This window comes from Artemia sp. Qi Xiang Cuo, chromosome 18, assembly GCF_049724085.1.
Source record: "Artemia sp. Qi Xiang Cuo chromosome 18, ASM4972408v1, whole genome shotgun sequence".
Lineage (NCBI taxonomy): Eukaryota > Metazoa > Arthropoda > Branchiopoda > Anostraca > Artemiidae > Artemia > Artemia sp. Qi Xiang Cuo.
The window spans coordinates 26,893,970-26,921,249 of NC_142811.1; the positions used below are offsets into that span (position 1 = coordinate 26,893,970).

Sequence of the window (27,280 nt, forward strand, 5' to 3'; positions counted from 1 at the left end):
TATCTGCATTCTTGAAGGCAGTAGGCTGTTTCTTTGATTGTTTCCTACGAGATAAAGCTTCATTAACTACACTCCAAACTTTCTGTAAATTACCTTTGCAGTCCTGAATTTTCAAAAAAAAATAATTCTTCTTAGCTAGTCTAATTGTTGATGTTAATACATTCTTATAATGCTTATAATTTGATAAATCATCAGGATCAAGGCTTTTGCAAGCCAGCTTAAAAAGCTTTGACTTCTGAATTGTTGATCTCACAAGACTAGGAGACATCCAAGGCATCTTGGGTTTATATTTACTTGAAGATTTTACAAGGGGAAAATTTTTTTCAATTAATGCTGTCAGCCGACTTATTAATGAGGCTGAAGCCCTATTAACATCATCAGAATTCATTACTGAACACCAATCACTAGCACTAAGATCAGACATAAGACTATAAATTCTTGAATAAGACTCACCTCTGGTATCCTCTTGGCTCAGCATTTTTATTTTGGGAACAGAACAATAAATTGGAAAATGGTCAGAAAGATCAGAGAAAATAATACCAGAGGAAAATTTAATATCATTTTTAGAAGACAGCAAATTTTTGTCAATCAGTGTTGCAGAAGATATGACTAGATCAACACGAGTAGGAAAGAAAATACAAGGAAGAAGGCCAGAGGAAGAAATAGATTAAAAAAAGGTCAGAATCATCATCACACCAAATTTTCAATAAATTGCAGTTAAAGTCTCCAAGTATAAAAACATTTCTTGGAGCAAGCTTATCAACTGAGTACATTTCATCAATTAATTCAGGAAATTTCGCAATTGGGAAAGGTGGAGGCTTATAAAATAAACAAATAATGTCACAACTTACTGTATCACATGACAGGTCAACAATCAAAGTATACACACTTCTATTATTTATGACTGGATCAAAAATCTTCTCAAGATCTGTACGTCTCACAACATTAAGATTACTTCTGACAAAAAGGGATATACCACCTGAGTACTTAGTTAGAGATATAGTTGAGTGGTATGCAGTAAAATCTGGTATGTCATACAAAGACATATCATCACTTGAAGACAGCCAGGTCTCTGTGAGACCTACTACATCATAAGGGCAGTTGATACCACCAACATATTGCAGAACATTATCCCATTTGTACCTTAAACCTTGCTCATTCAAAGTATACACATTAAAGTTTTTAACCGAAGACATTGAAAGCAGCACTTTTTCGAAATAATGTTGATTAGAATGGTAACAACAGTCAGACTGATGAAGAGATTTTAACAGAGGATCATTTTCACTATCATCACTAGAAACAAAAGGTGAATCAAAACACACTGAATTTAGAAGAGAAAGTTTACTTAGGAAAGAAAAAGAATCCTTTGTAGGAAAATATACATTAATAAAAACACAGCCCTCAACACGAATCGCCGGAAAATTATCATTGACTTCAAATACACTAGATCTTAGAGTCGAACGAACGAAAGTAGCAATACCACCAGAGGGTCGCCCTTTTCCACTTAGCTGCTTCACTGAAACTGAATAAACCGATACTAAACTATTAAAACTATGAATACTTTTACTGCGGTTTGTGACGAAATGTTCTTGTAAACAGACAACTTCATTTTGCTCAAATACAACATCTAAGATCGGAATTTTATTGGCGAACGAGCCATTAATGTTCCACGATAAACATTTAACTGCAGAAGCTTCAGAAGTCATTTCTTCTGTGGATTACGGTTTGAGGGACATTTTACACTGTAAAACGTGTAACTGCCAATTTTGCATTCAACGCAGAATGTCGGCTGACTGCATGGTTCATCTCGCGTAGAACGATGTTCATTTGAGGCACATCTAGAGCATAAAGGTTCAGCCATACACTGGGAAGCGAGGTGACCGATTTTGTGACAGTTATAGCATCGTCTTGGCAAGAACTTAAACGGATCAGCAGGTAGACGCTCGTAGCCGAAAATCACCAAAACACTCAGAAATTGTTGGAGCTCACTGATAGTGTCAAAATACACTTTGAAAGAAGGGGATTTTCCGCATTGTTCTGTCTTCGTACTATTAGAGATCACATTTTTTAGTCCTTCACAGTTTATATTCTCAGCGACATTTCGTTTCAGAGCTATGTGCAGGTGTTCACGAACAGCAATTTTGAGATCGGGCGCGGAAGATTTCGCTTTCTCAACGATTTTTGTTGCTGCAGCTTTCGACCTGACCCCAAGCTTCCATTTATTTGTAGATTTGCGAAGTTCGCCAATGTCATTTGCATTTTCATAGAAACTGTCTGTGAAAGCTTTCTGGTCATTTGGGCCATTGAACTCCTTGGGGGGATTTTTCAAGACAACAGAATAGGAAGAATCTTTGGGGTTGGACGTTTCAGGTGCACTACGACTGCTTGTGAAAATACTGACGGCTGGAGCGGACTGCGTTGCTAAAAAACTATCAAGCTTCCGAGCGAGTTCATTTGCTTTGGCAGTAACTGTTGCATTCACCGCATCTCCGATGACGGGAAGCGAGCAGGGGTTAAAGATGACAAATTTTGGCATGCTCACATTATTTTTCGCAGCTGCTACTAGAAGTTTGCACATTTCAATGATATTGTCTTCATCTTTAGAGTAGGTCATAAGACGATTCGTAATATTCAACTCAGTATGAAGGCTTCGCTTTGCCTTTATAACATCTTCATGTGTTTAGAAAGCGACACACGCTTTTACGATACAGTCCAATTTTATTCCGTCTGTAAGTGCTCTCGTAATACAATTCAGTAACGGATTCAAAATCATTTTTTCACTTTCAGCCATCGTAGGTCCAAGCGTAATCAAATCTCAATATAAAGTCAGAAAACAAAGACTTACCCGCAAGGGGGGCTTTTTAAGTCCCCCCCCCACATTCAAGTAAAGGCCTTATAATTATCCAAATGAAATAATTCAATCCAAATGAAATAGTACAAATAGTTCAATCACACAGCCTGACAGTCAATATAACCAAAAATCGGTCACATTATTTTTCGCAGCTGCAACTAGAAGTTTGCATATTTCAATGATATTGTCTTCATCTTTAGAGTAGGTCATAAGACGATTCGTAATATTCAACTCAGTATGATGGATTCGCTTTGCCTTTATAGCATCTTCATGTGTATATAAAGCAACACGCGCTTTTACGATACAGTCCAATTTTATTCCATCTGTAAGTGCTCTCGTAACGCAATTCAGTAACGGATTCAAAATCATTTTTTCACTTTCAGCCATCGTAGGTCCAAGCGTAATCAAATCTCAATATAAAGTCAGAAAACAAAAACTTTCCCGCAAGGGGGGCTTTTTTAAGTCCCCCCACTTTCCAATAAACGCCTTATAATTATCCAAATGAAATAATACAATCCAAATGAAATAGTACAAATAGTTCAATCACATAGCCTGACAGTCAATATAACCAAAAATCGTTTTTTTCAACAGATAAATTAAAAAAAACTTTCCGAAAAATAGGTTTTTCAAAGAAAAGTAAAGGCCATTTTAAACTTAAGCTCAGGAGATACAAATACCTGTTAAAATTCAAACTCAAAACGACCAGAAATTTCTATTAAAGAATAAATGAAACCCAAAACGAACAGAAATTAAATAAACAATCATAGCAAAAAACATACAACATGTAATAATATAAATGAATAAATTGATCTTTAAGCGAGTAATGTTTAGATTGAATATGAAAATCAAGCTTAAAATGAAAACAAATATTTTGCTATTAAAGTATAAATGAAACTTAAAACGAACAGAAATTAAATAAACAATCAATGCGAACAAACATACAATATATATTAATGTAAATGAATAAATAAATCTTAAAACGAGTGAAACTTGTAGTGAAACTATATATGCTTGTAGTGAAACTACATTTGTCTTGACCAATCTTGAAAAGAACTAATAAATTAAACTGAATATTTGATGCATAATGATATTAATTGCTAAAAGCTCATCAGTTCAAAATTTTACTGTAATTTTAATATTTATTTTCAATATTAAGTTCAAGAGAGAACATTTGTAATATAATTCGTTTTCCAAGCATACAACTACCTCAAATCAGTATCAATAAATAAATGAAACCCAAAATGAACAAAAATTAAAATAAATATTAGAGTCAAACTCAAAATGAGCATAGATTAATGTGAGAAGGGTTCAAATCCCCTATGCTTTCTAAAACCCAGAATATAATTTGTACTTTACTGAAAAAAAAATCAAATGAGTTTACTGGAAAAAAATGTGCATTGTCAATTTAATATACATATACTGATATTTATTCCCTAAAATCTTAATTAATTTTTGATTTCTGAAAGTTAAATAAGTGAAAATATTTCGAAGAATTGTTTTCAGTAAAGCGCCAATGACGCTTAGGTTTTAGGCTTCTGCAGTGAGACGATACCCAAACTCTTGTTTGTAGTTATTTTTATTCGATTTAGACTTGATTTGCATATTCAATTTAAGTTTCCTCATTTTAAGATTTATTTATTCATTTACATTAATATTTATTGTAGGTTTTCTCGCATTAATTTTTTATTTAATTTTTGATTGTTTTAAGTTTAATTTATACTTTAATAGCAAAATAATTTTAAGCTTGATTTTCATATTCAATCTAAACATTACTCGCTTTAAGATCTATTTATTCATTTATAAAATTACTTGTTGTATGCTTTTTGCTATGATTGTTTATTTAAGTTCTGTTCGTTTTGGGTTTCATTTATTCTTAAATAGTGATTGCTGGTCGTTTTAAGTTTTAATTTCAACAGGTATTTGTATCTCCTGAGCTTAAGTTTAAAAAGACCTTTACTTTTCTTTGAAAAACTCATTTTTCGGAAAGTTTTTTTTAAATTAATTTTTTTTCGTTTTTGATCGAAAAAAGTTTCAAGTTTTTATTGATGGGGGGGGGGGGTGCTTAAGGTCTGATTATTCTCGACTTTAAAAAAAGGATTTAAAACTTTCAGTTTAAATCTAATTAGTTTTTTTTCAAAGTCTTTACAATTACCTCTTTTATAAAACTCTTATATATGAACAGATGGCAACTTACATGACTCTTGGAGAGCCAATACAAACTAAGAACGGAATGAAAAAATAGCTCAATTGAGAGGGTTTAGACCTGTTCAGTTGCTGACAAAAATAAAACATGACTTTTAGGAAATGACCTTAATAGGGATTTGTGTGCAAAAGTAATTTTGCATCTATCACAGAGTATGTATTTTACCCTTATAATTGGATAATTATAATATATTTCCTATGCGTTCTTCCCATATAAAACACCTTCCCATAAGTTATAAACCCCCCTTAATAAGTTATTCCCCAGGGCATAACTTAAAACGCCTACCCCTGGGCCCTGGTGGGCTGTGTCGACACCGGAGTTTTTTGTTATCAGAACTTTGAACTATTTTAACAAAATGTCTATCTCAAAATTTTTATCTGATGCATTTAGGGAGTGGAGGAGGGGGGGGGGCTAGTTGCCCTTCAATCTCTTTTGACTCTTAAAAAAAGAACAAGAACTTTCAATTTGCAATCAAATGAGCCCTCTCTAAAGTTTTTATGAGCATCCCTTCCATAAGAAATAAAATGAAGGATTCGGAGAATCCTTAAATTACAACCCTTGCCTTGAGGGCTTTGGGGGAGTTGTAATCCTCAAAGACATAATTTTCAGAACTTAAAACTACGTTTAATAAAATGGCTGTCTTAAAATTTTGATTGGATGGGTTTTGGGAAAAGGTGGGCGTGAGAGGGGGGTTAGTTGCCCTCAAATCACTTTCGACTATTACAAAGGGCACTAGCCCTCGGAATTTCTATAAAAGCCTTCAATACTTTCGACTATTACAAAGGGCACTAGCCCTCGCCTTCTATAAAAACCTTATATGCCCCCAGGGCATAACTTAAAACCCTTGCCCTGAGGGTTATGGGGGAGTGTCCTCCTCAAAAATATATTTTCTATCTGGAAATCAACTACACTGAACAAAAATGGCTATCTAAAAATTTTGAGTGGATGTGTTTGGGGGAATTATGGGCGTAGGGGGGGGGGGGTTTGCTAGTTGCCCTCCAATCACTTCTGACTATTAAATAGGGCATTATCCATATGAATTTCCAATCGAATGAGCCTTTTTTGAAGTTTCTATGACAAAGCCTTCTATAAAAAACCTTATATGCCCCCAGGGCATAACTTAAAACCCTTGCCCTGAGGGTTTTGGGGGATTGCCCTCCTTAAAAACATGTTTTCTATATGAAAATCCACTACGCTGAACAAAATGGTTATCTCAAATTTTTGATGGGATGGTTTTGGGGGAATGTTGGGGGGGGGGGGGGGGGGCTAGTTGCCCTCCAATCACTTTCGACTATTAAAAAGGGCACTAGCCCTTTGAATTTCCAATCAAATGAGCCTTTTTTAAAGTTTCTACGACAATGCCTTCTATAAAAACCTTATATGTCCCCAGGGCATATCTGAAAACCCTTGCCCTGAAGGTTCTGGGGGAGTGTCCTCTTCAAAAATATATTTTCTATCTGGTAATCAACTACGCTGAACAAAATGGCTATCTCAAAATTTTGATTGGATGTGTTTGGGGGAAATGATGGGTGGGGGGGGGGGCTAGGTGCGCTCCAATCAATTTTGAAGATTAAAAAGGACACTAGTCCTTTGAATTTCCAATTGAATGAGCCTGTTTTGAAGTTTCTACGACAACACCTTCTATAATAACCTTATATGCCCCCAGGGCATAACTTAAAACACTTGCCTTGAGGGTTGTGGGAGAGTGTCCTCCCCAAAAACATACTTTCCATCTGGAAATCAACTACGCTGAACAAAATGGCTATCTCAAAGTTTTGATTGAATGTGTTTTGGGGAAGGATGGGTGTGGGGGACTAGTTGCCCTCCAATCATTTTCAACTATTAAAAAGGACACTAGCCCTTTAATTTCCAATCGAATGAGCCTGTTTTGAAGTTTCTACGACTCTATCTACGGCTATCTCAAAATTTTGATTGGATGTGTTTGGGGAAATGATGGGCGGGGGGCCTTTCGGGGCGCGCCCCCATATGGACACTTCACTCCCGTTTAACAATGAAAAAGATCACTCGTTCTGTATTTTTAGATTAAATGAGTCTGTTTGGAAGTTTCTACGGCAAAACCTTCTACAAAAACATAATATGACCCCAGGGAATAACTTAAAACCCTTGCCCTGAGTGTTGTGGGGAGTATCCTCCTCAAAAACATATTTTAAGTCTTGAAATCAATGGCGCTGAACAAGGTGGCTATCTCAAAATTTTGATGGGATGTGTTTGGGGAATGGTGGGGTGTGGGAGGGGGCTTGCTGCCCTCCAATCGTTTTAGACAATGAAAAAGGATCATAGAGTTCTTAATCTTCAATCAAATGAGCCCCCTTTGAAGTTTCTATGACGACCCCTTCCATATGAAGTGCCTCTCGGAAAAAAAAAATTAAAAATAATAAAACATTGGAGCCGTATGGCCTTTACTATAGGCAACGCTACAGCGTTGCCTCTGATTATCCTCTCAGAAAATAAGAGGTCTTAACACTGCATGAATGCTAAATATATATATTTAGCTATATATATATATATATATATATATATATATATATATATATATATATATATATATATATATATATATATATATATATATATATATATATATATATATATATATATATATATATATATATATATATATATATATATATATATATATATATATATATATAATATTAGGTCTATATATAGACCTAATATGGAGCCAGGGGTTGGATATTTTCATGTCCTTGGCACTTTAACATCCTGGAACTCCCTCAATTTTGCTTTTTAAATCAAAGGGACTCGGCAAAGACTCGGCAACTACCACGATTTGCTATAATGGTTACTGTTCGCCAATTAAAGGTCTTCTCGCGAAAGTGAACGAAATTAGGAAACGAAAAAGTGAACGAAAATGTGTTTCAAAATCTTGGGGGAGCAAATTTGTGCTTATTTTAATTTCTTCAATGACACTACCAAGCAGACATTTTTCGATAAAAAAAAAACTCTCCCCTCCCCCCCCCCAAAAAAAATATATTTTAAAGAACTAAGGAGGGGGCAAATGTCCCCCTCCAAATTAGCGCGATCGCGTTTTTCATTGTTTCCCATTTTTATTGTCTATTCTACAATCCCTTTCGGTCCATAGCATTAACATCTAACAAGAGAAATTTTTGAATCAGTGTCCCGATTAAAAGCAATAATATTATTACATAAAAAACCAAGAAAAAAAAATCACTATGAAACTCAAAAACTCGAATAGTGGCACATAAAGAATGTAAAAAGAAAAAAGATATGAGTGTCGAAAAAAATATTAATAGGAAATTTGTGTGTTTCCACTGTCCTTAGAAAAATCAATACAAAATGTTTTACCAAACAAACGTATTTCCATGATTCTAGGAAAGTGCTGGCCATTTTCTACAACAAAACAAAACGCTAATAGAAAAAACTCTTAGTGACTTAAAACCTTGAAGGAAGAAAGAGAGATAGAAGAAGGAAGAACGACGCAATAAGAAGATGAGAGGGAGCAGAGAGGTCACCTCGATCGTTAGTTTCCCAGCCTTTGCTCTGAGTTTGAATAGCATTTTGCTGCCCTTTCTCTTTTTTGAGTGAGTGATCAGCAGCCTGTTTCATTTTTTCTCTGTCCTTCTCGTCTAGTTTAATTTCTCCTAAAGTGTCTCTCTTCAGCAAATGCGGCATTGGAGGAGACTCGTCTGTTTTCGACTCAGATTTATTGTTCGTTTCATTCTTTTCAATTGTGTTCTATTCGTAATCTTATAGTTGACTTCGATTTTGGTTCACAAGCGTGCAATCTGATTCTCGTTTAGATTGTAAAATCAACAGCCCAATATAATTCTGATCTTAATAATCTTAATAACGAAACGAAACGAAAACGGAACTTTGATATCAATAAATATATCAAAAAATTGGTTTATTATGCTGATTCCAAATAAATAAGATTCATTAAGTTTATTGTTAACTATCAATGGCTATGAGTATGAAAAAATTTTTCCAATTTTTGTAAAATGGGGGAAACACCCCCTAAAAGTAAAAAAAACTTAATGGAAATCACACCATCAGATTCAGCGTATTAGAGAACTCTTCAGTAGAGGCTCCAAGCTCATAGCTGCAAAATGTGGAATTTTGTATTTTTTTTGGAAGAAAGATATTAGATATATATATATATATATATTAGATATATATATATCTAGCTCCCCCTATATGTATATATATATATATATATATATATATATATATATATATATATATATATATATATATATATATATATATATATATATATATATATATATATATATATATATATATATATATATATATATATATATATATATATATATATATAAGAAAAAAATTCGATAGAAAACATGTTTGATTTCCGTTTTTAGATAAAAGTTATTTCTTGTCATTTTATTTATAGGAGATATTTCAATCCAAAATGATTTGGGAATCTTCAAAAACTGGCGTCTTTCTTCTCGCAGTTTTGGTCCGGTTAAGCGTCATATAGTTCAGCAAGAGGATGGAACATTTATGATTAGAGAAAGTGGAGTCTACTTGTTATATTCACAGGTCAGTGTCCTAAAAGGTGACAGTCCCTTGCATTCGGGGTTCTTATCCAACATATCGGAATCGGTACATATGTTCAGTAAGGTGTGTTTATCATAATTTTTTTTAGAATCTTTTGGAAGGTAGCCAAATTCAAAGACTTAGACAAGGTCGGACGGAAGAAGAGCGTCCAAAATTCCGTTTGCCTGAATCGCCTTAACTAACTCAGCGGGTTTGTAGTAACATAGTAAGTAATTGTACATGGAATCTCGTATTAATATGCGAGATATAGAATTTTCGAAATGGTCTTTTAGAACTGAAAGAAAAATTATCTTATGTTTCAAAAGTAATGCAACGAACTGTCTAAAAAGGAACATTCTTCAATTATTAATTGCTAATCTTTATTATATACCTGAGGTGTTAATTTGTATTGCCGCATTCATAGAGGATTTACTTATGAACTTGCAAAGTGAAGAATCAATAACGTTTTATGACATCAAGGTTTACGTTCCGTGTGCAAGTTTTAGCATGTTATTTTTCTCCTACCATTGAGACTTGGTGGACAATGTTTTTTAGATTAAAAATACTTTGAAGAATTGATTGAAAATCACTGAAAAGAAGACAATTTTTCTACTTTTAAGCAAATTTAGAACCTTCTCTGAGAAAAAATTCTAAGTAACATAACAATTCTAGCTTGGTGAATGGATAGGAATGAATCCAATAATATAAGTATCTATTCCTGTGATCTTCAACATGGGTGCGGACCCCACCAGTGGGACATGGGAATATTTTAGTGGGTAACGGGCAGGATATGCACCCTTTAGCTGACTATACTTTAGAGCCTTAATTTTGAAAAACATTTTTCATGTGAATCTTCTCACATTTATCTGCTTTAAAGACCAAAAAGATACAAGTTAGTATTGCAATAATGTCATGGATTGTATAAAAGGTGTTTTATGCAGGCAATATTTTTCATTAGCATAAAATATGCCTAGAAGACGACCCCAAAAAATACCAAGTAAATGTCCTTTTAGGATTCCTTCAGACGAATTCATGTAAAATATTGAATAATTTAATTTTTTTTATATACCACGAGGGGGCATCAGGATTTTAGAAATAGCTAGGTGGGGCATGAGTAGTAATGCTATAACAGTTAAGAGCGGGGTGTCTCCCCATATAGCTATAACAGTTAAGAGCGGGCAGTCCCACCATATAGCTATAACAGTTTCAAGCGGACAGTACTCCCGCCATACAAGCAGACAGTGTAATGACCGGAATTCAACTACCGTGAAAATTCGTGCTGATCTGTGTTCAAAGTGCGTGATGTTTCCTTTGTTTGAAATTGTGAAATTCTTTTTGTAATTTTATTTGTTAGGCGTGGTTGACTTATGTTTAACCTTTAATACGGATATAAAAACTCTGACAATTTGTTATTTTCTCAGTTCAGAATTGGCATTTGAAATATAATGATGCATTCAAATAAAAGGAATATTGACGAAAGCTACACGCAAGAAGTAAGTTATTATCTTATATTCATAGTAGGTAAAGAAATTGATTTTACTACAATTTATACAGTCCCTATTATAGTTAACAGATTGTTAAATATTTTTTGAACCTGGATCTCCAGAGGTCGGTAAAGAGCAATATCAAAACAAGAAAAAAAAGTATGTAAATACTATATTTAAATGGCTTGCGAGCTTAGCACATGAGTTAAACCATACCTATTTTTTATTCCGGCCCAAAGTTCCAGACATTCGTTCCCCACCGGCCCAAAGTGCCACAATCGTCCACCACCCCCTCCCTCCAACCCCCCGAACTTAAATTTTTTTTTTTAACTTTTTTAACTTTTTAACTTTTTTCAACTTTTTTTTACATCTCTTAGAATGTCATGAAACACACTTAAAACATATGAAATTCACATTTAATATTTTCCAACTTCAAAATGGGAATGATATAGATATGTGTTGCGACTTTTACTATTAGAAAAATAATGTTTGTAGTGACCAATTTTTTTTTTTGACAATTTTTTTTTAACTTTTTTTGTTACATGTATTATTAATTAATTTACGATTTTTTACATTCTAAGTATCTTCCCATTGATTTTTATGAAATTTGTGTTTGATGTAGGAATCGAACGTGAGACCCGTGATTTCCTAAGGTAAAAGAACGACACGTTAATTGACTGAACCAACAAGCCATTGAACATATTATGATTTTAGAAATACATCCAATGCATCGTTTCTGGGACATTGCCCAACTGATGTTAAGCGTCACAATATCGTAACAGGTTCATTCCATTGAACTGGAACAAGTTCAAGCACATTCGATTTATCAATTGGATTTTTGATAGGTGTTAAAAGTGACCTTGTTTCGGGGCATTTTTATGGCATCATCGTGAGAATATGTATACCACGATGATTTGAGATGCATACTAGACAAACAATTTCTTATGATACTTGGGCCCCAAATCCTAACCCTATCCCTCCACCCTCCTTCCACCCCCCCCCTCCACCCTCCCACCAAACACCCACCCCCAACCTTTTTTTTTTTTTTTATGGTCATTGTACTGTCTGCTTTTACCTTGGTTTACCTTGTCACAGATACATTCTCTTTATTTTTCAAAGTTCATTTTTGAATTTCTTTCATTGAAATGCAAGAGTTGGAATATTTCAGTAGTGTTTTGTCGTGGTTTACCTTGTCACACTTACATTCTCATGATTTTTCAAAGTTCATTTTGGATTTCTTTCGTTGAAATGCAAGAGTTGGAATATTTCAGTAGTGTTATGTCATGGTTTACCATGTCACAGTTACATTCTCTTGATTTTTCAAAGTTCATTTTGGATTTCTTTCATTAAAATGCAAGAGCTGGAATAATTCAGTAGTGTTTTTTCGTGGTTTACCTTGTCACAGTTACATTCTCATGATTTTTCAAAGTTCATTTTGAATTTCTTTCATTGAAATGCAAGAATTGGAATATTTCAGTAGTGGATTGTTGTGGTTTACCTTGTCACAGTTACATTCTCTTGATTTTTCAAAGTTCATTTTGGATTTATTTCCTTGAAATGCAAGAGTTGGAATATCTCAGTAGTGTTTATTCATGGTTTACCTTGTCACAGTTACATTCTCTTAATTTTTCAAAGTTCATTTTGAATTTCTTTCGTTGAAATACAAGAGTTGGAATATTTCTACAGGTGCCCCCTTCACCATGTCACTTTCTACAGGTCTATGCGTTTAGTTTTTGTGTGTGTGTGTAAGTTTTTGTGTGTGTGTGTGTGTAAGTGTTTGTGTGTGTGTGTTAAGTTTTTGTGTGTAAGTTTTTGTGTGTGTGTAAGTTTTTGTGTGTGTGTGTTCGTTTTTGTGTGTGTGTGTAAGTTTTTGTGTTTGTGTAAGTTTGTGTGTGTGTGTAAGTTTTTGTCTGTGTGTGTGAGTTTTTGTGTGTGTGTAAGTTTTTTTTTGAGTGTCTAAGTTATTGTGTGTGTGTAAGTTTTTGGGTGTGTGTAAGTTTTTGTGTGTGTGTAAGATTTTATGTGTGTGTAAGTTTCTGTGTGTGTATGTGTAAGTTTGTGTGTGTGTGTAAGTTTCTGTGTGTGTGTTTTTTATTTTGTGTGTGCTTGTTTGTTTGTTTGTGTGTGTTTGTAAGTTTTTTTGTGTGTGTGAGATTTTGTGTGTGTGTAAGTATTTTTTTGTGTGTTTATATTTTTGTGTGTGTGTGTGTAAGTTTTTTTTTGTGTGTGTAAGTTTTTGTGTGTGTGTGTGTGTGTGTGTGTAAGTTTTTTTGTGTGACTAATTTTTTGTTTGTGTGTAAGTTTTTGTGTGTTTAATTTTTTTTGTGTTTTTTTGTTTTTGTGTCTGTGTTAGTTTTTGTGTGTAAGTTTTTGTGTGTGCGTAAGTTTTTTTTTGTGTGTGTATGTTTTTTTGTATGTGTAAGTGTTTTTGTGTGTGTGTGTGTAAGTTTTTTTTTTTTTGTTAGTTTTTGTGTGTGTGTGTGTAAGTTTTTTGTGTGTGTAATTTTTTGTGTGTGTGTAAGTTTTTTTGTGTGTGTAAGTTTTTGTGTGTGTGTGTAAGTTTTTGTGTGTATGTATTTTTGTGTTTCTTTGTGTGTTTAAGTTTTTTTGTGTGTGTATTTTTGTTTTTTTGTTTTATTTTTTTTGTGTGTTTTAGTTTTTGTGTTTGTGTGCAGGTTTTGTGTGTGTATGTAAGTTTTTGTGTGTGTTTTTGTTATTTTTTGTGTCTGTTTTAGTTTTTGTGTTTGTGTAAGTTTTTTTTTGTGTGTAATTTTTTGTGTTTTTGTAAGTTTTTTTGTGTGTGTAAGTTTTTTTTTGTTTGTTTAAGTTTTTGTGTGTGTGTGTAATTTTTTGTGTGTTTGAAAGTTTTTGTGTGTGTGTAAGTTTTTGTTTGTGTGTAAGTTTTTGTTGTGTGTGTAATTTTTTGTGTGTGTGTGTTATTTTTTTTGTGTGTGTGTTCGTTTGTGTGTGTGTGTTAGTATTTTTGTGTGTGTGTACGTTTTTGTGTGTGTGTGAGTTTTTTTGTGTGTGTTTAAATTTTTGTGTGTGTGTGTAAGTTTTTGTGTGTGTGTAAGTTTTTGTGTGTGTGTAAGTTTTTGTGTGTGTGTTATTTTTTTTGTGTGTGTAAGTTTTTGTGTGTTTGTAAGTTTTTTGTGTGTGTGTGTGTCAGTATTTATGTATGTGTAAGTTTTTGTGTGTGCGTAAGTTTTTTGTGTGTGTGTACGTTTTTGTGTGTGTCAGTTTTTGTGTGTTTGTGTAAGTTTTTGTGTTTGTGTAAGTTTTTTTGTTTGTGTTTTATTTTTTTTGTGTTTTTTTGTTTTTGTGTGTTTGTAAGTTTTTTTGCGTTTTTGTTTTTGTTTTTGTTTTTTTTCTTTTTTTTGTTTGTTTTATTGTGTGTGTGTTTGTTAGTTTTTTTGTGTGTGTAAGTTTTTGTGTTTGTGTAAGTTTTTGTGTGTGTATAAGTTTTGCGTGTGTGTAAATTTTTTTGTGTGTGCAAGTTATTGCGTGTGTGTAAGTTTTTGTGTGTGTGTAAGATTTTGTGTGTGTGTGTGTGTGTTTAAGTTTTTTTTGTGTGTGTGATTTTTTTTGTGTGTGTAAGTCTTTGTGTTTGTGTGTGTGTAAGTTTTTGTGTTTGTGTAATTTTTTTTGTTTGTGTAAGTTTGTGTGTGTGTGTGTGTTTAAGTTTTTTTTTTTATGTAAGTGTTTGTGTGTGTGTGTGTGTGAGTTTTTTTGTGTGTGTAAGTTTTTTTGTGTGTGTTAGTTTTTTTGTGTTTGTAATTTTTTTTGTGTGTGTGTGTGTGCTAGTTTTTGTGTGTGTGTGTAATTTTTTGTGTGTGTGTGTGTGTTTGTTTTTTTTTTTTGTGTTAGTTTTTTTGTTTGTGTTAGTTTTTGTGTGTATGTTAAGTTCTGTGTGTGTGTAATTTTGTGCTTGTGTTTAATTTTTTGTGTGTGTGTAAGTTTGTGTGTGTGCGTTAGTTTTTTTGTGTGTGTGTAAGTTTTTGTGTGTGTGTTTGTTTTTGTTTGTGTGTTTGTGTTTGTTTTTGTGTTTGTGTGTGTTTGTTTTTGTGTGTGTGTGTTTTTTTTTTTGTGTGTGTGTAAGTTTGTGTGTGTGTGTAAGTTTTTGTGTGTTTGTGTGCAAGTTTGTGTGTGTGTGTGTGTGTAAGTTTTTGTGTGTGTGTGTGTGTGTGTAAGTTTTTTTTGTGTTTGTAAGTTTTTGTGTGTGTGTAAGTTTTTGTGTGTGTGTAAGTTTTTGTGTGTGTGTGCAAGTTTTTGTGTGTGTGTAAGTTTTTGTGCGTGTGTGTGTAAGTTTTTGTGTCTGTGTAAGTTTTTGTGTGTGTGTAAGTTTTTGTGTGTGTGTGTTAGTTTTTGTGTATGTGTGTTATTTTTTTTGTGTGTGCTAGTTTTTGTGTGTGTGTAAGTTTTTTTGTGTGTGTGTGTTTTTTTTTGTGTGTGTTTGTTTTTATGTGTGTGTGTTAGTTTTTGTGTGTGTGTGTATGTTTTTGTGTGTGTGTTAGTTTTTGTGTGTGTGTTTCCGTTTTTGTGTGTGTGTTATTTTGTGTGTGTGTGTGTAAGTTTTTGTGTGTGTGTGTGTTATTTTTTGTGTGTGTTTAAGTTTGTGTGTGTTTTTTAATTTTTGTGTGTTTCTAAATTTTTTTGTGTGTTTGTAATTTTGTGTGTGTGTGTAAGTTTGTTTGTGTGTGTTAGTTTTTTTTTGTGTGTCTAAGTTTTTTTGTGTGTGTGTAAGTTTTTTTGTGTTTGTTTTATTTTTTGTGTTTGTGTAATTTTGTTTGTGTGTGTGTAAGTTTTTGTGTGTGTGTAAGTTTTTGTGTGTGTGTAAGTTTTTTTGCGTGTGTGTTAGTTTTTGTTCGTGTTTTTGTGTTTGTAAGTTTTTTTTTGTGTGTAAGTTTTTGTGTGTGTGTAAGTTTTTGTATGTGTGTGTGTGTGTGTAAGTTTTTTTGTGTGTATAAGTTTTTGTGTGTGTGTGTGTGTAAGTTTTTGTGTGTGTGTTAGTTTTTTTGTGTGTGTTTATGTTTTTGTGTGTTTGTAAGTTTTTGTGTGTGAGTAATTTTCTGTGTGTGTTTAATTTTTTGTGTGTGTGAGTGCAATTTTGTGTGTGTGTGTGTAAGTTTTTGTGTGTGTGTGTGTGTGTGTTTGTAAGTTTTTTTGTGTGTGTAAGTTTTTGTGTGTGTGTAAGTTTTTTTGTGTGTAAGTTTTTGTGTGTGTGTAATTTTTTTTGTGTGTGTAATTTTTTGTGTGTGTGTAAGTTTTTGTGTGTGTGTAAGTTTTTTGTGTGTGTGTATGTTTTTTTGTTTGTGTATGTTTTAGTGTGCGTGTGTGTTTGTATGTTTTTTTGTATGTGTTATATTTTGTGTGTGTGTGTGTGTAAGTTTTTTTGTGTGCGTAAGTTTTTTTGTGTGTGTATTATTGAGTTTGTGATTAGTTTGCTGTGTTTGTGTGATTTTTTGTGTGTGTGTGTGTGTGTAAGTTTTTGTGTGTGTGTGTGTGTAAGTTTTTTTTGTGTGTGTAAGTTTTTGTGTGTGTGTAAGTTTTTGTGTGTGTGTAAGTTTTTGTGTGTGTGTGCAGGTTTTGTGTGTGTATGTAAGTTTTTGTGTGTGTGTGTGTTAGTTTTTGTGTCTGTGTAAGTTTTTGTGTGTGTGTAATTTTTTGTGTGTGTGTAAGTTTGTTTGTTTGTGTTAGTTATAGTTTGTGTTTCAGTTTTTGTGATTGTGTTTAATTTTTTGTTTGTTTGTTTTTTTTTTTTTTTTTGTGTAGGTTTTTGTTTGTGTGTATTTTTTTTTGTGTGTGTGTGTTTTTTTGTGTGTGTGTATGTTTTTTTTTGTGCGTGTAAGTTTTTGAGTGTGTGTGTAAGTTTGTGTTTGTGTGTAAGTTTTTGTGTGTGTGTGTAAGTTTATGTGTGTGTGTAAGTTTTTGTGTGTGTGTATAAGTTTTTGTGTGTGTGTGTAAGTTTTTGTGTGTGTGTATGTTTTTTGTGTGTGTGTAAGTTTTTGTGTGTGTTTAAGTTTTTGTGTGTGTGTAAGTTTTTTTGTGTAAGTTTTTGTGTGTGTGTGTGTAAGTTTTTTTGTGTGTGTTATTTTTTGTGTGTGTGTAAGTTTGTTTGTGTGTTTGTAAGTTTTTGTGTGTGTTTTTAATATTTTTTGTGTTTGTGTAATTTTATTTTTTTTTTTTATTTTTTGTGTTTTTTTGTAATTTTTTGTGTGTGTGTATTTTTTTTTTGTTGTTTTTTTTTTTTTGCGTTTTTTCTTTTTATTTTTTTTTTTTATTTTTGTTTTTGTGTTTTTTTTTCTTTTTTTTTTTACTTTTTTTTTTTTGTTTATGTTTTTTTATGTGTGTAATTTTTTTTTTTTGTGTTATTTTTTAGTGTGTGTAAATTTTTTTGTGTGTGAAAGTTATTGCGTGTGTGTAAGTTTTTGTGTGTGTGTTAGTTTTTGTGTGTGTTTTTGTGTGTTTAAGTTTTTTTGTGTGTTTGTGAGTTTTTGTGTGTTTGTAAGTTTTTGTGTGTGTGTGTGTGTAAGTTTTTTTGTGTGTGTGAATTTTTTTATGTGCGTAAGATTTTGTGTGTGTGTGTGTGTAAGTGATTGTGTGTGTGTAAGTTTTTTGTGTGTGTGTGTGTGTAAGTTTTCTGTGTGCGTTTATGATTTTTTGTGCGCGTAAGTATTTTTGTTTGTTTTTATGTTTTTGTGTGTGTGTGTTTGTGTAAGTTTTTTTGTGTGTGTAAGTGTTTGGGTGTTTTTGAGTTTTTTTGTGTGTGTAATTTGTTGTGTGTGTGTAAGTTTTTTTGTGTGTGTATGTTTTTGTGTGTGTGTAAGATATTGTGTGTGTGTATGATTTTGTGTGTGTGTATGTTTTTGTGTGTGTTTATGTTTTTTGTGTGTGTGTAAGTTTTTGTGTGTGTGTATGTTTTTGTGTGTGTGTTTGTGTAAGTTTTGTGTGTGTGTGTGTGTGTGTAAGTTTTTTTGTGTGTTTAAGTTTTTGTGTGTGTGTAATTTTTTTTGTGTGTGTAAGTTTTTTTGTGTTTGTGTGCAAGTTTGTGTGTGTGTGTGTGTTAGTTTGTGTGTGTGTGTGTGTGTGTTTAAGTTTTTTGTGTGTGTGTATGTTTGTGTTTGTGTGTTAGTTTGTATGTGTGTGTTAGTTTTTGTGTGTGTGTGCAAGTTTTTTTGTGTGTGTGTAAGTTTTTGTGTGTGTATGTGTAATTTTTTTTGTCTGTTTTTGTTTTTGTGTGTCTTTAATATTTTTTGTTTGTGTTTAAGTTTTTGTTTATGTGTTTTATTTTTTGTTTGTTTGCAATTTATTGTGTCTGTGTAATTGTTTGTGTGTGTGTGAGTTTTTTTGTGTGTGTGTAAGTTTTTATGTGTGTGTGTTAGTTTTTGTGTGTGTGTGTAATTTTGTTTGTTTTTTTTTGTTTTTGTGTGTGTGTGTATCTTTTTGTGTGTGTGTTAGTGTTTGTGTGTGTGTGTGTAAGTTTTTGTGTGTGTGTGTGTAAGTTTTTTTTTGTGTTTAAGTTTTTGTGTGTGTGTAATTTTTTGTGTGTGTTTAAGATTTTTTGTGTGTGTGTATGTTTTTGTGTGTGTGTAAGTTTTTGTGTGTGTGTGTGTATGATTATGTGTAAGAGTAATTGATTGTGTGTGTGTAAGTTTTTTTGTGTGTGTAAGTTTTTTTGTGTGTGTGTATGATTTTGTATATATTATTTTGTGTTTGTGTAAGTTTTTTTGTGTGTGTGTAATATTGTTTGTGTGTGTAAGTTTTTGTGTGTGTGTAAGTTTTTTTGCGTGTGTGTAAGTTTTTGTTCGTGTTTTTGTGTGTGTAAGTTTTTTTGTGTGTGTAAGTTTTTGGGTATGTGTAAGTTTTTGTGTGTGTGTGTGTGTGTAAGTTTTTGTGTGTGTATAAGTTTTTGTGTGTGTGTGTGTGTAAGTTTTTGTGGTTGTTTAAGTTTTTTGTGTGTGTATGTTTCTTTGTGTTTGTTTGTTTTTGTGTTTGTATGTTTTTGTGTGTGTGTATGAGGGTTTGTGCTGGCATGTTTTTGTGTGTGTGTATGTTTTTGTGTGTGTGTATGTTTTTGTGTGTGTGTATGATTATGTGATTGTGTTATTTGTTGTGTGTGTGTGTGTGTAAGTTTTTTGTGTGTGTGTAAGTTTGTGTGTGTGTGTGAGTTTTGTGTGTTTGTGTAAGTTTTTGTGTGTGTGTGTGTAAGTTTTTGTGTGTGTGTAAGTTTTTGTGTGAGTGTGTAAGTTTCTTTTTGTTTGTTTTTCAGTTTTTGTGTGTGTGTAAGTTTTAGTTTGTGTGTTTTAGTTTTTGTGTGTGTGTATTTTTTTGTGTGTGTGTAAGTTTTTTTGTGTGTGTGTAATTGGTTGTGTGTGTGTAAGTTTTTGTGTGTGTGTGTAAGTTTTTGTGTGTGTGTAAGTTTGTTTGTGTGTTTAATTTTTTGTGTGTGTGTATGGTTTTGAGTTTGTGTAAGTTTTTGTGTGTGTGTGTAAGTTTCTGTTTGGTTTTGTTTTTTTGTGTGTGTAAATATGTTTTTGTGTGTTAATTTTTGTGTGTGTGTAATTTTGTCTGTGTTTTTGAGTTTTTGTGTGTGTTTTAATTTTTGTGTGTGTATATGTTTTTGCGTGTGTGTAAATTTTTGTGTGTTTTCAAGTTCTTTCGTGTGTGTAAATTTTTTTGTGTGTGCAAGTTTTTGCGTGTGTGTTAGTGTTTGTGTTTGTTTTAGTGTTTTTGTGTTTTTTTTTTTGTTTAATTTTTTGTTTGTGTTTGTAAGTTTTTGTGTGTGTGTAAAATTTTGTGTGTGTGTGTGTGTGTGTAAGTTTTTTTGTGTTTGTGATGTATTGTGTGCGTGTAATATTTTTTGTGTGTGTGTGTGTAAGTTTTTTTGTGTGTGTAAGTTTTTGTGTGTGTGTGTGTGTGTAAGTTTTTTTGTGTTTTTAATTTTTTTTGTGTGTGTAAGTTTTTGTGTGTGTGTAAGTTTTGTGTGTATGTGTGCATGTTTTTGTGTGTGTGTGTAAGGTTTTGTGTGTGTGTGTGTGTAAGTTTTTTTTTGTGTGTAAGTTTTTGTGTGTGTTTATGTGTTTGTGTGTGTTAGTTTTTGTGGGTGTGTAAGTTTTTGTGTGTGTGTAATTTTTTGTTTTTTTGTCAGTTTTTGTGTGTGCGTAAGTTTTTTTGTGTGTGTGTAAGTTGTTGTGTGTGCGTTAGTTTTTGTGTGTTTGTGTGTGTTAGTTTTTGTGTGTGTGTAAGTTTTTGTGTGTGTGTGTGTGTGTAAGTTTTTGTGTGTTTTTAAGTTTTTGTGTGTGTATACTTTTGTATGTGTGTGTAAGTTTTTGTGTGTTTGTGTGTTAGTTTGTGTGTGTGTGTGTGTGTAAGTTTTTGTGTGTGTTTGTGTGTGTTTGTTTTTTTTGTGTGTGTAAGTTTTTTTGTTTGTGTAAGTTTTTGTGTGTGTGTAATTTTTTGTGTGTGTGTGCAATTTTTTTTGTGTGTGTCATTTTTTTTGTGTGTGTGTAAGTTTTTTTGTTTTTGATTTTTTTTGTGTGTGTGTTTTTTTGTGTGTGTGTGTATTTTTTATTGGGTGTGGTTGTTTTTGTGTGTGTGTATTTTTTTTTGTGTGATTAAGTTTTTTTGCGTTTTTTGTTTTTTGTGGTTGTGTTTAATTTTGTTTTTTTTTTTTTGTTTTTGTGTGTGTGTATTTATTTGTGTGTGTGTAAGTTTTTGTGAATGTTTTCAAGTTTTTGTGTGTGTGTATGTTTTTGTGTGTGTGTGTGTTATTTTTTTTGTATGTTTTAGTTTTTGTGTGTGTTTAATTTTTTTTTTTTTTGTGTAATTTTTTTTGAGTGTGTTTAATTTTTTGTTTGTGTTTGTTTGTTTTTTTGTGTGTTTATTTTTTTTTGTGTGTGTGTAAGTTTTTGTGAGTGTGTAAGTTTTTGTGTGTTTGTAAGTTTTTTTGCGTGTGTGTCAGTTTTTGTTCGTGTTTTTGTGTTTGTAAGTTTTTTTTGTGTGTAAGTTTTTGTGTGTGTGTAAGTTTTTGTATGTGTGTTTATTTTTGTTATTTTTTTTTTTTGTATGAGTTTTTTTGTGTGTGTGTGTAAGTTTTTTTTTGTGTGTAAGTTTTTTTGTGTGTTTAATTTTTTGTTTTTGTTTTTTTTTTTTTGTTTGTTTTTGTTTTTATGTTTGTTTAAGTTTTTTTGTGTGTGTAAGTTTTTATGTGTGTGTAAGTTTTTTTGTGTGTGTAAGTTTTTGTGTGTGTGTCATTTTTTTTGTGTGTTTAAGATTTTTTTTTTGTGTGTTTTTAAGTTTTTGTGTGGGTGTAAATTTGTGTGTGTGTGTAAGTTTTTTGTGTGTTTGTAAGTTTTTGTGTGTGTGTGTGTAAGTTTTTGTGTGCGTGTAAGTTTTTGTGTGCGTGTGTAAGTTTTTGTGTGTGTGTGTGTAAGTTTTTGTGTGTGTGTAAGTTTTTGTGTGTGTCTAAGTTTTTGTATGTGTGTAAATTTTTATGTGTGTGTAAGTTTGTGTGTGTGTGTGTAAGTCTTTATGTGTGTATAATTTTTTGTTTTTTTGTCTAATGTTTTGTTTGTGTTTAAGTTTTTTTGTATGTGTTTATTTTTTTGTTAGTGTTTTATTTTGTTTTTTTGTTTTTTATTGTTTGTTTTTTTGTTTTTTTTTTAGTTTGTGTGTTTTTTTGTGTGTGTTTTTTTTTGTTTGTTTTTTATTTTGTGTGTGTGTGTAAGTTTTTGTGTGTGTGTAAGTTTTTGTGTGTGTGTTAGTTTTTTTGTGTGTGTTAGTTTTTGCGTGTGTGTAAATTTTTTTGTGTGTGCAAGTTTTTGTGTGTGTGTGCAAGTTTTTGTGTGTGTTTAAGTTTTTGTGCGTGTGTGTGTAAGTTTTTGTGTGTTTGTAAGTTTTTGAGTGTGTGTAATTAGTTGTGTGTGTTAGAGTTTGTTTGTGTTTTTAATTGTTTGATTTTGTCTAAGTTTTTGTGTGTGTGTGTAATTTTTTGTGTGTGTGTTTAATTTTTTTTGTGTGTGCAAGTGTTTGTGTGTGTTTAAGTGTTTGTGTGTGTGTGAGTTTTTTTTTGTGTGTGTAAGTTTTTTTGTGTGTGTGTAAGTTTTTGTGTGTGTGTGTGTTATTTTTTGTGTGTGTGTAATTTTTTGTGTGTTTGTTTGTTTTTTTGTGTGTGTATGTTTTTGTGTGTGTGTGTGTGTGTGTGTGTGTAATTTTTTTTGTGTGTGTTAGTTTTTGTGTGTAAGTTTTTGTGTGTGTAATTTTTTGTGTGTGTATAAGTTTGTGTGTGTGTTTAAGTTTTTGTGTGTGTGTTAGTTTTTGTGTGTGAGTTAGTTTTTTTTTGTGTGTGTATGTTTTTGTGTGTGTGTAAGTTTTTGTGTGTGTGTGTTTGTGTAATTTTTTGTTTTTTTTTAATTTTTTGTGTGTGTGTGTGTAAGTTTTTTTGTGTGTGTAAGTTTGTTTGTGTGTGTCTTATTGTGTTTGTGTGTAATTTTTTGTGTGTTTGTGTTCAAGTTTGTGTGTGTGTGTGTGTGTAAGTTTTTGTGTGTGTGTGTGTGTGTATGTTTTTTGTGTGTTTTTAAGTTTTTGTGTGTGTGTAAGTTTTTGTGTGTGTGTAAGTTTTTGTGTGTGTGTGCAGGTTTTTGTGTGTGTATGTAAGTTTTTGTGTGTGTGTGTGTTATTTTTTATGTCTTAGTTATTTTTTGTGTGTGTGTAATTTTTTTTGTGTGTTTAATTTTTTTTATGTGTGTATGTTTTTGTGTGTGTGTATGTTTTTGTGTGTGTGTTTTAGTTTTTGTGTATGTGTGTCAGTTTTTGTGTGTGTGAAAGTTTTTGTGTGTGTGTTAGTTTTTGTTTGTGTGTTTGTTTGTTTTTGTTTTTAAGTGTTTGTTTGTGTGTATTATTTTTTTTGTTTGTGTGTAAGTTTTTGTGTGTGTGTAAGTTTTTGTGTGTGTGTAAGTTTATGTGTGTAAGTTTTTGTGTGTTTTGTAAATTTTTGTGTGTGTGTGTAAGTTTTTGTGTGTGTGTAAGTTTTTTTGTTTGTGTAAGTTTTTGTGTTTGTGTAATTTTTTTTGTGTTTGTAAGTTTTTGTGTGTTTGTAAGTTTTTGTGTGTGTGTGTGTCAGTATTTATGTATGTGTAAGTTTTTGTGTGTGCGTAAGTTTTTTGTGTGTGTGTACGTTTTTGTGTGTGTCAGTTTTTGTTTGTTTGTGTTAGTTTTTTTTTTTTTGTTATTTTTTGTTTGTTTTTTTATGTTTTTGTGTTTGTTTTAGTTTTTTTGTGTGTTTAAGTTTTTGTGTGTGTGTTTTTTTTTTTGTGTGTTTGTTTTTTTTTGTGTGTGTTTTTGTTTTTGTGTTTGTCTTATTTTGTTTGTTTGTGTAAGTTTTTTTGTTTGTGTAAGTTTTTTTTTGTGTGTAAGTTTTTGAGTGTGTGTAAATTTTTTTGTGTGTGCAAGTTCTTGCCATTGTGTAAGTTTTTGTGTGTGTGTAAGTTTTTGTGTGTTTTTGTGTGTTTGTTAGTTTTTTTTTGTGTGTATAATTTTTTGTGTGTATGTATGTTTTTGTGTGTGTGTGTGTGTAAGTTTGTTTGTGTGTGTTAGTTTGTTTGTGTTTGTTATTTTTTGTGTGTGTGTTTGTGTAAGTTTTTTTGTGTGTTTAAGTTTTTTTGTGTGTGTGTGTGTAAGTTTTCTTGTGTGTGTAAGTTTTTTTGTGTGTGTAAGTTTTTGTGTGTGTGTTATTTTTTGTGTGTGTGTGTGTGTGCAAGTTTTTGTGTGTGTGTGTAAGTTTTTGTGTGTGTGTGTGTTTAAGTTTTTTTTGTGTGTGTAAGTTTTTGTGTTTTTTTTATTTTTTTTGTTTGTAAGTTTTTGTGTGTGTGTAAGATTTTTTGTGTGTGTATGTTTTTGTGTGTGTGTAAGTGTGTTTATGTGTGTAAGTTTTTTTGTGTGTGTGTAAGTTTTTGTGTGTGTGTAAGTTTTTGTGTGTGTGTGTGTGTAATTTTTTGTGTGTGTGTGAGTGTGTTAGTTTTTTTGTGCATTTAAGTTTTTGTGTGTGTGTTAGTTTGCGTGTGTGTGTAAGTTTTTTTGTGTTTGTGTGCAAGTTTTTGTGTGTGTGTGTGTAAGTTTTTGTGTGTGTGTGTGTGTGTGTGTAAGTTTTTGTGTGTGTGTGTGTTTTTGTATTTTTGTGAGATTTTTTGTGTGTGTAAGTTTGTGTGTTTGTGTGAAATTATTTGTTTGATAGAAATTTTTTTTGAGTTTGTGTCTAAGTTTTTTTGTCTGTGTAAGTTTTTATGTTTGTATGTAAGTTTTTGTGTGTGTGTTTAAGTTTTTGTGTATGCGTGTGTAAGTTTTTGTGTGTGTTTATTTTTGTTTGTTTGTGTCTGATTGTTTGTTTTTGTATGTTTTTTTGTGTGTGTGTATGTTTTTATGTGTGTGTGTATTTTTTTGTGTGTGTGTGTATGTTTTTGTGTGTGTGTATTTTTTTGTGTGTGTGTGTAAGTGTGTGTTTGTGTGTTTGTTTTTGTGTGTGTGTGTGTAATTTTTTGTGTGTGTGTTTGTAAGTTTTTGTGTGTGTGTAAGTATTTTTGTGTGTGTAAGTTTTTGTGTGTGTGTTAGTTTTTGTGTGTGTGTAAATTTTTGTGTGTGTTTAAGTTTCTTTGTGTGTGTGTGTAAGTTTTTGTGTGTGTGTAATTTTTTGTGTGTGTGTTAGTTTTTTTGTGTGTGTATAAGTTTTTTTGAGTGTGTGTAAGTTTTTGTGTGTTTGTGTAAGTTTTTGTGTTTGTGTAATTTTTTGTGTGTGTGTGTAAGTTTTTTTGTGTGTGTAAGTTTTTTTGTGTTTGTAAGTTTTTTTGCGTGTGTGTAAGTTTTTGTTCGTGTTTTTGTGTGTGTAAGTTTTTTTTTGTGTGTAAGTTTTTGTGTGTGTGTTAGTTTTTGTATGTGTTTGTGTGTGTGTTATTTTGTGTGTGTTTGTAAGTTTTTTTGTGTGTGTGTGTAATTTTTTGTTTGTTTGTAAGTTTTTTTTTTTCTTTCTTTGTTTGTGTATTTTTTATTTTTTTTTTTTTTGTAATTTTGTATTTGTGTTTTATTTTATTTGTGTGTGTTAGTTTTTGTGTGTGTGTAAGTTTTTGTGTGTGTGCAAGTTTTTGTGTGTGTGTTTTTTTTTGTGTGTGTGTTAGTTTTTGTGTGTGTGTGTGTGTAAGTTTTTTTGTGTGTGTAATTTTTTGTGTGTGTGTGAGTTTTTTGTGTGTGTGTAAGTTTTTGTGTGTGTGTGTGTAAGTTTTTGTGTGCTTGTAATTTTTTGTGTGAGTGTGTTAGTTTTTGTGTGTGTGCGTGTAAGTTTGTATGTGTTTTTAAGTTTTTTTGTGTGGGTGTTAGTTTTTGTGTGTGTGCGTGTAAGTTTTTGTTTGTGTATATGTTTTTGTGTGCGTGTAAGATTTTGTGTGTGTGTGTGTAAGTTTTTGTGTGTGTGTAAGTTTTTTTGTGTGTGTGTAATTTTGTTTGTGTGTGTAAGTTTTTATGTATGTTTTAGTTTTTGTGTGTGTGTGTTTGTTTGTTTGTGTGTTTTTTAGTGTGTGTGTTTTATTGTTTGTGTGTGTGTTTGTTTTTTTGTGTGTGTAAGTTTGTGTGTGTGTGTAAGTTTTTGTGTGTGTGTAAGTTTTTGTGTGTGTGTAAGTTTGTGAGTGTGTGTAATTTTTTTTGTGTGTGCAAGTTTTTGTGTGTGTGTAAATTTTTTTGTGTGTGAAAGTTTTTGAGTGTGTTTTAGTGTTTGTGTGTGTGTTAGTTTTTGTGTGTGTTTTTGTGTGTGTTAGTTTTTTTGTGTGTGTTTTAGTGTTTTTTTGTGTGTATGTTTTTTTTTGTGTGTGTGTGTGTGTAAGTTTTTTTGTGCGTGTAAGTTTGTTTGTGTGTGTAAGTTTTTGTGTGTGTGTAAGTTTTTGTGTTTGTGTAAGTTTTTGTGTGTGTGTGTGTGTGTTAGTGTTATTGTGTGTTTAATTTTTTGTGTTTGTTTTTTTTTTTGTTTGTGTTTAAGTTTGTGTTTGTGTGTGTGTGTAAGTTTTTGTGTGTGTGTGTATGTTTGTGTATTTGTGTGTGTGTTAGTTTTTTTTTGTGTGTAAGTTTTTGTGTGTGTGTACTAGTTTGTGTGTGTAAGTTTTTGTGTGTGTGTAAGTTTTTGTGTGTGTGTATTTTTTTATTTGTGTTTTTTTTTGTTTGTGTGCGTTAGTTTTTTTTTGTATGTGTAAGTTTTTGTGTGTGTGTAAGTTTTTGTGTGTGTGTGTGTGTAAGTTTTTGTGTGTGTGTAAGTTTTTGTGTGTGTGTGTGTAAGTTTTTGTGTGTTTAAGTTTTTGCGTGTGTATAAGTTTTTGTGTGTGTGTAAGTCTCTGTGTGTTTGTGTGCAAGTATCTATGTGTGTGTGTTTTAGTTTTTGTGTGTGTGTGTAAGTTTTTGTGTGTGTGTAATTTTTTGCGTGTGTGTAAGTTTTTGTGTGTGTTCTAGTTTTTGTGTGTGTGTGCAATTTTTTGTGTGTTTGTAATTTTTTTTGAGTCTGTGTGTAAGTTTTTTTGTCTGTGTTAGTTTTTGTGTGTGTGTAAGTTTTTGTGTGTGTGTAAGTTTGTGTGTGTGTGTTATTTTTTTTTTGTGTGTTATTTTTTTTGTGTGTGTTTTATTTTTTTTGTATGTGTGTAATTTTATGTGTGTGTGCTAGTATTTGTGTGTGTGTAAGTTTTTGTGTGTGTGTAAGTTTTTTTTTGTGTGTGTAAGTTTTTTTGTGTGTGTGTAAGTTTTTGTGTGTGTGTGTAATTTTTTGTGTGTGTGTAAGTTTGTGTGTGTGTTTGTAAGTTTTTGTGTGTGTGTGAGTTTTTGTGTGTGTGTGTGTTAGTTTTTGTGTGTGTGTGTTAGTTTTTTTGTGTGGTTAATTTTTTGTGTGTGTGTGTGTATTTTTTTTTGTGTGTGTATTTTTTTTTGTGTGTGAATGTTTTTTTGTGTGTGTTATTTTTTGTGTGTGTGTGTGTCAGTATTTATGTATGAGTAAGTTTTTTTGTTTGCGTATGTTTTTTTGTGTGTGTAAGTTTTTTTGAGTGTGTGTCATTTTATTTTTTTGTGTTTAATTTTTTGTGTGTGTGTAATTTTTTTTGTTTGTGTGTAAGTTTTTGTGAGTGTGTAAGTTTTTGTGTGTTTGTAAGTTTTTTTGCGTGT

General features: G+C 31.8%; 1 protein-coding gene across 1 annotated transcript in view; it reads left to right on the top strand.

The window, feature by feature from the left end:
* Positions 1–27,280, top strand: part of egr (TNF superfamily member 12 eiger) — a 213,445-nt gene that overhangs the window by 123,767 nt on the left and 62,398 nt on the right. Inside the window, exon 4 of the mRNA XM_089104475.1 lies at positions 9,472–9,620. Coding sequence (XP_088960601.1) covers positions 9,472–9,620 — 149 coding nt within the window. The remainder of the gene's footprint in view (positions 1–9,471; positions 9,621–27,280) is intronic.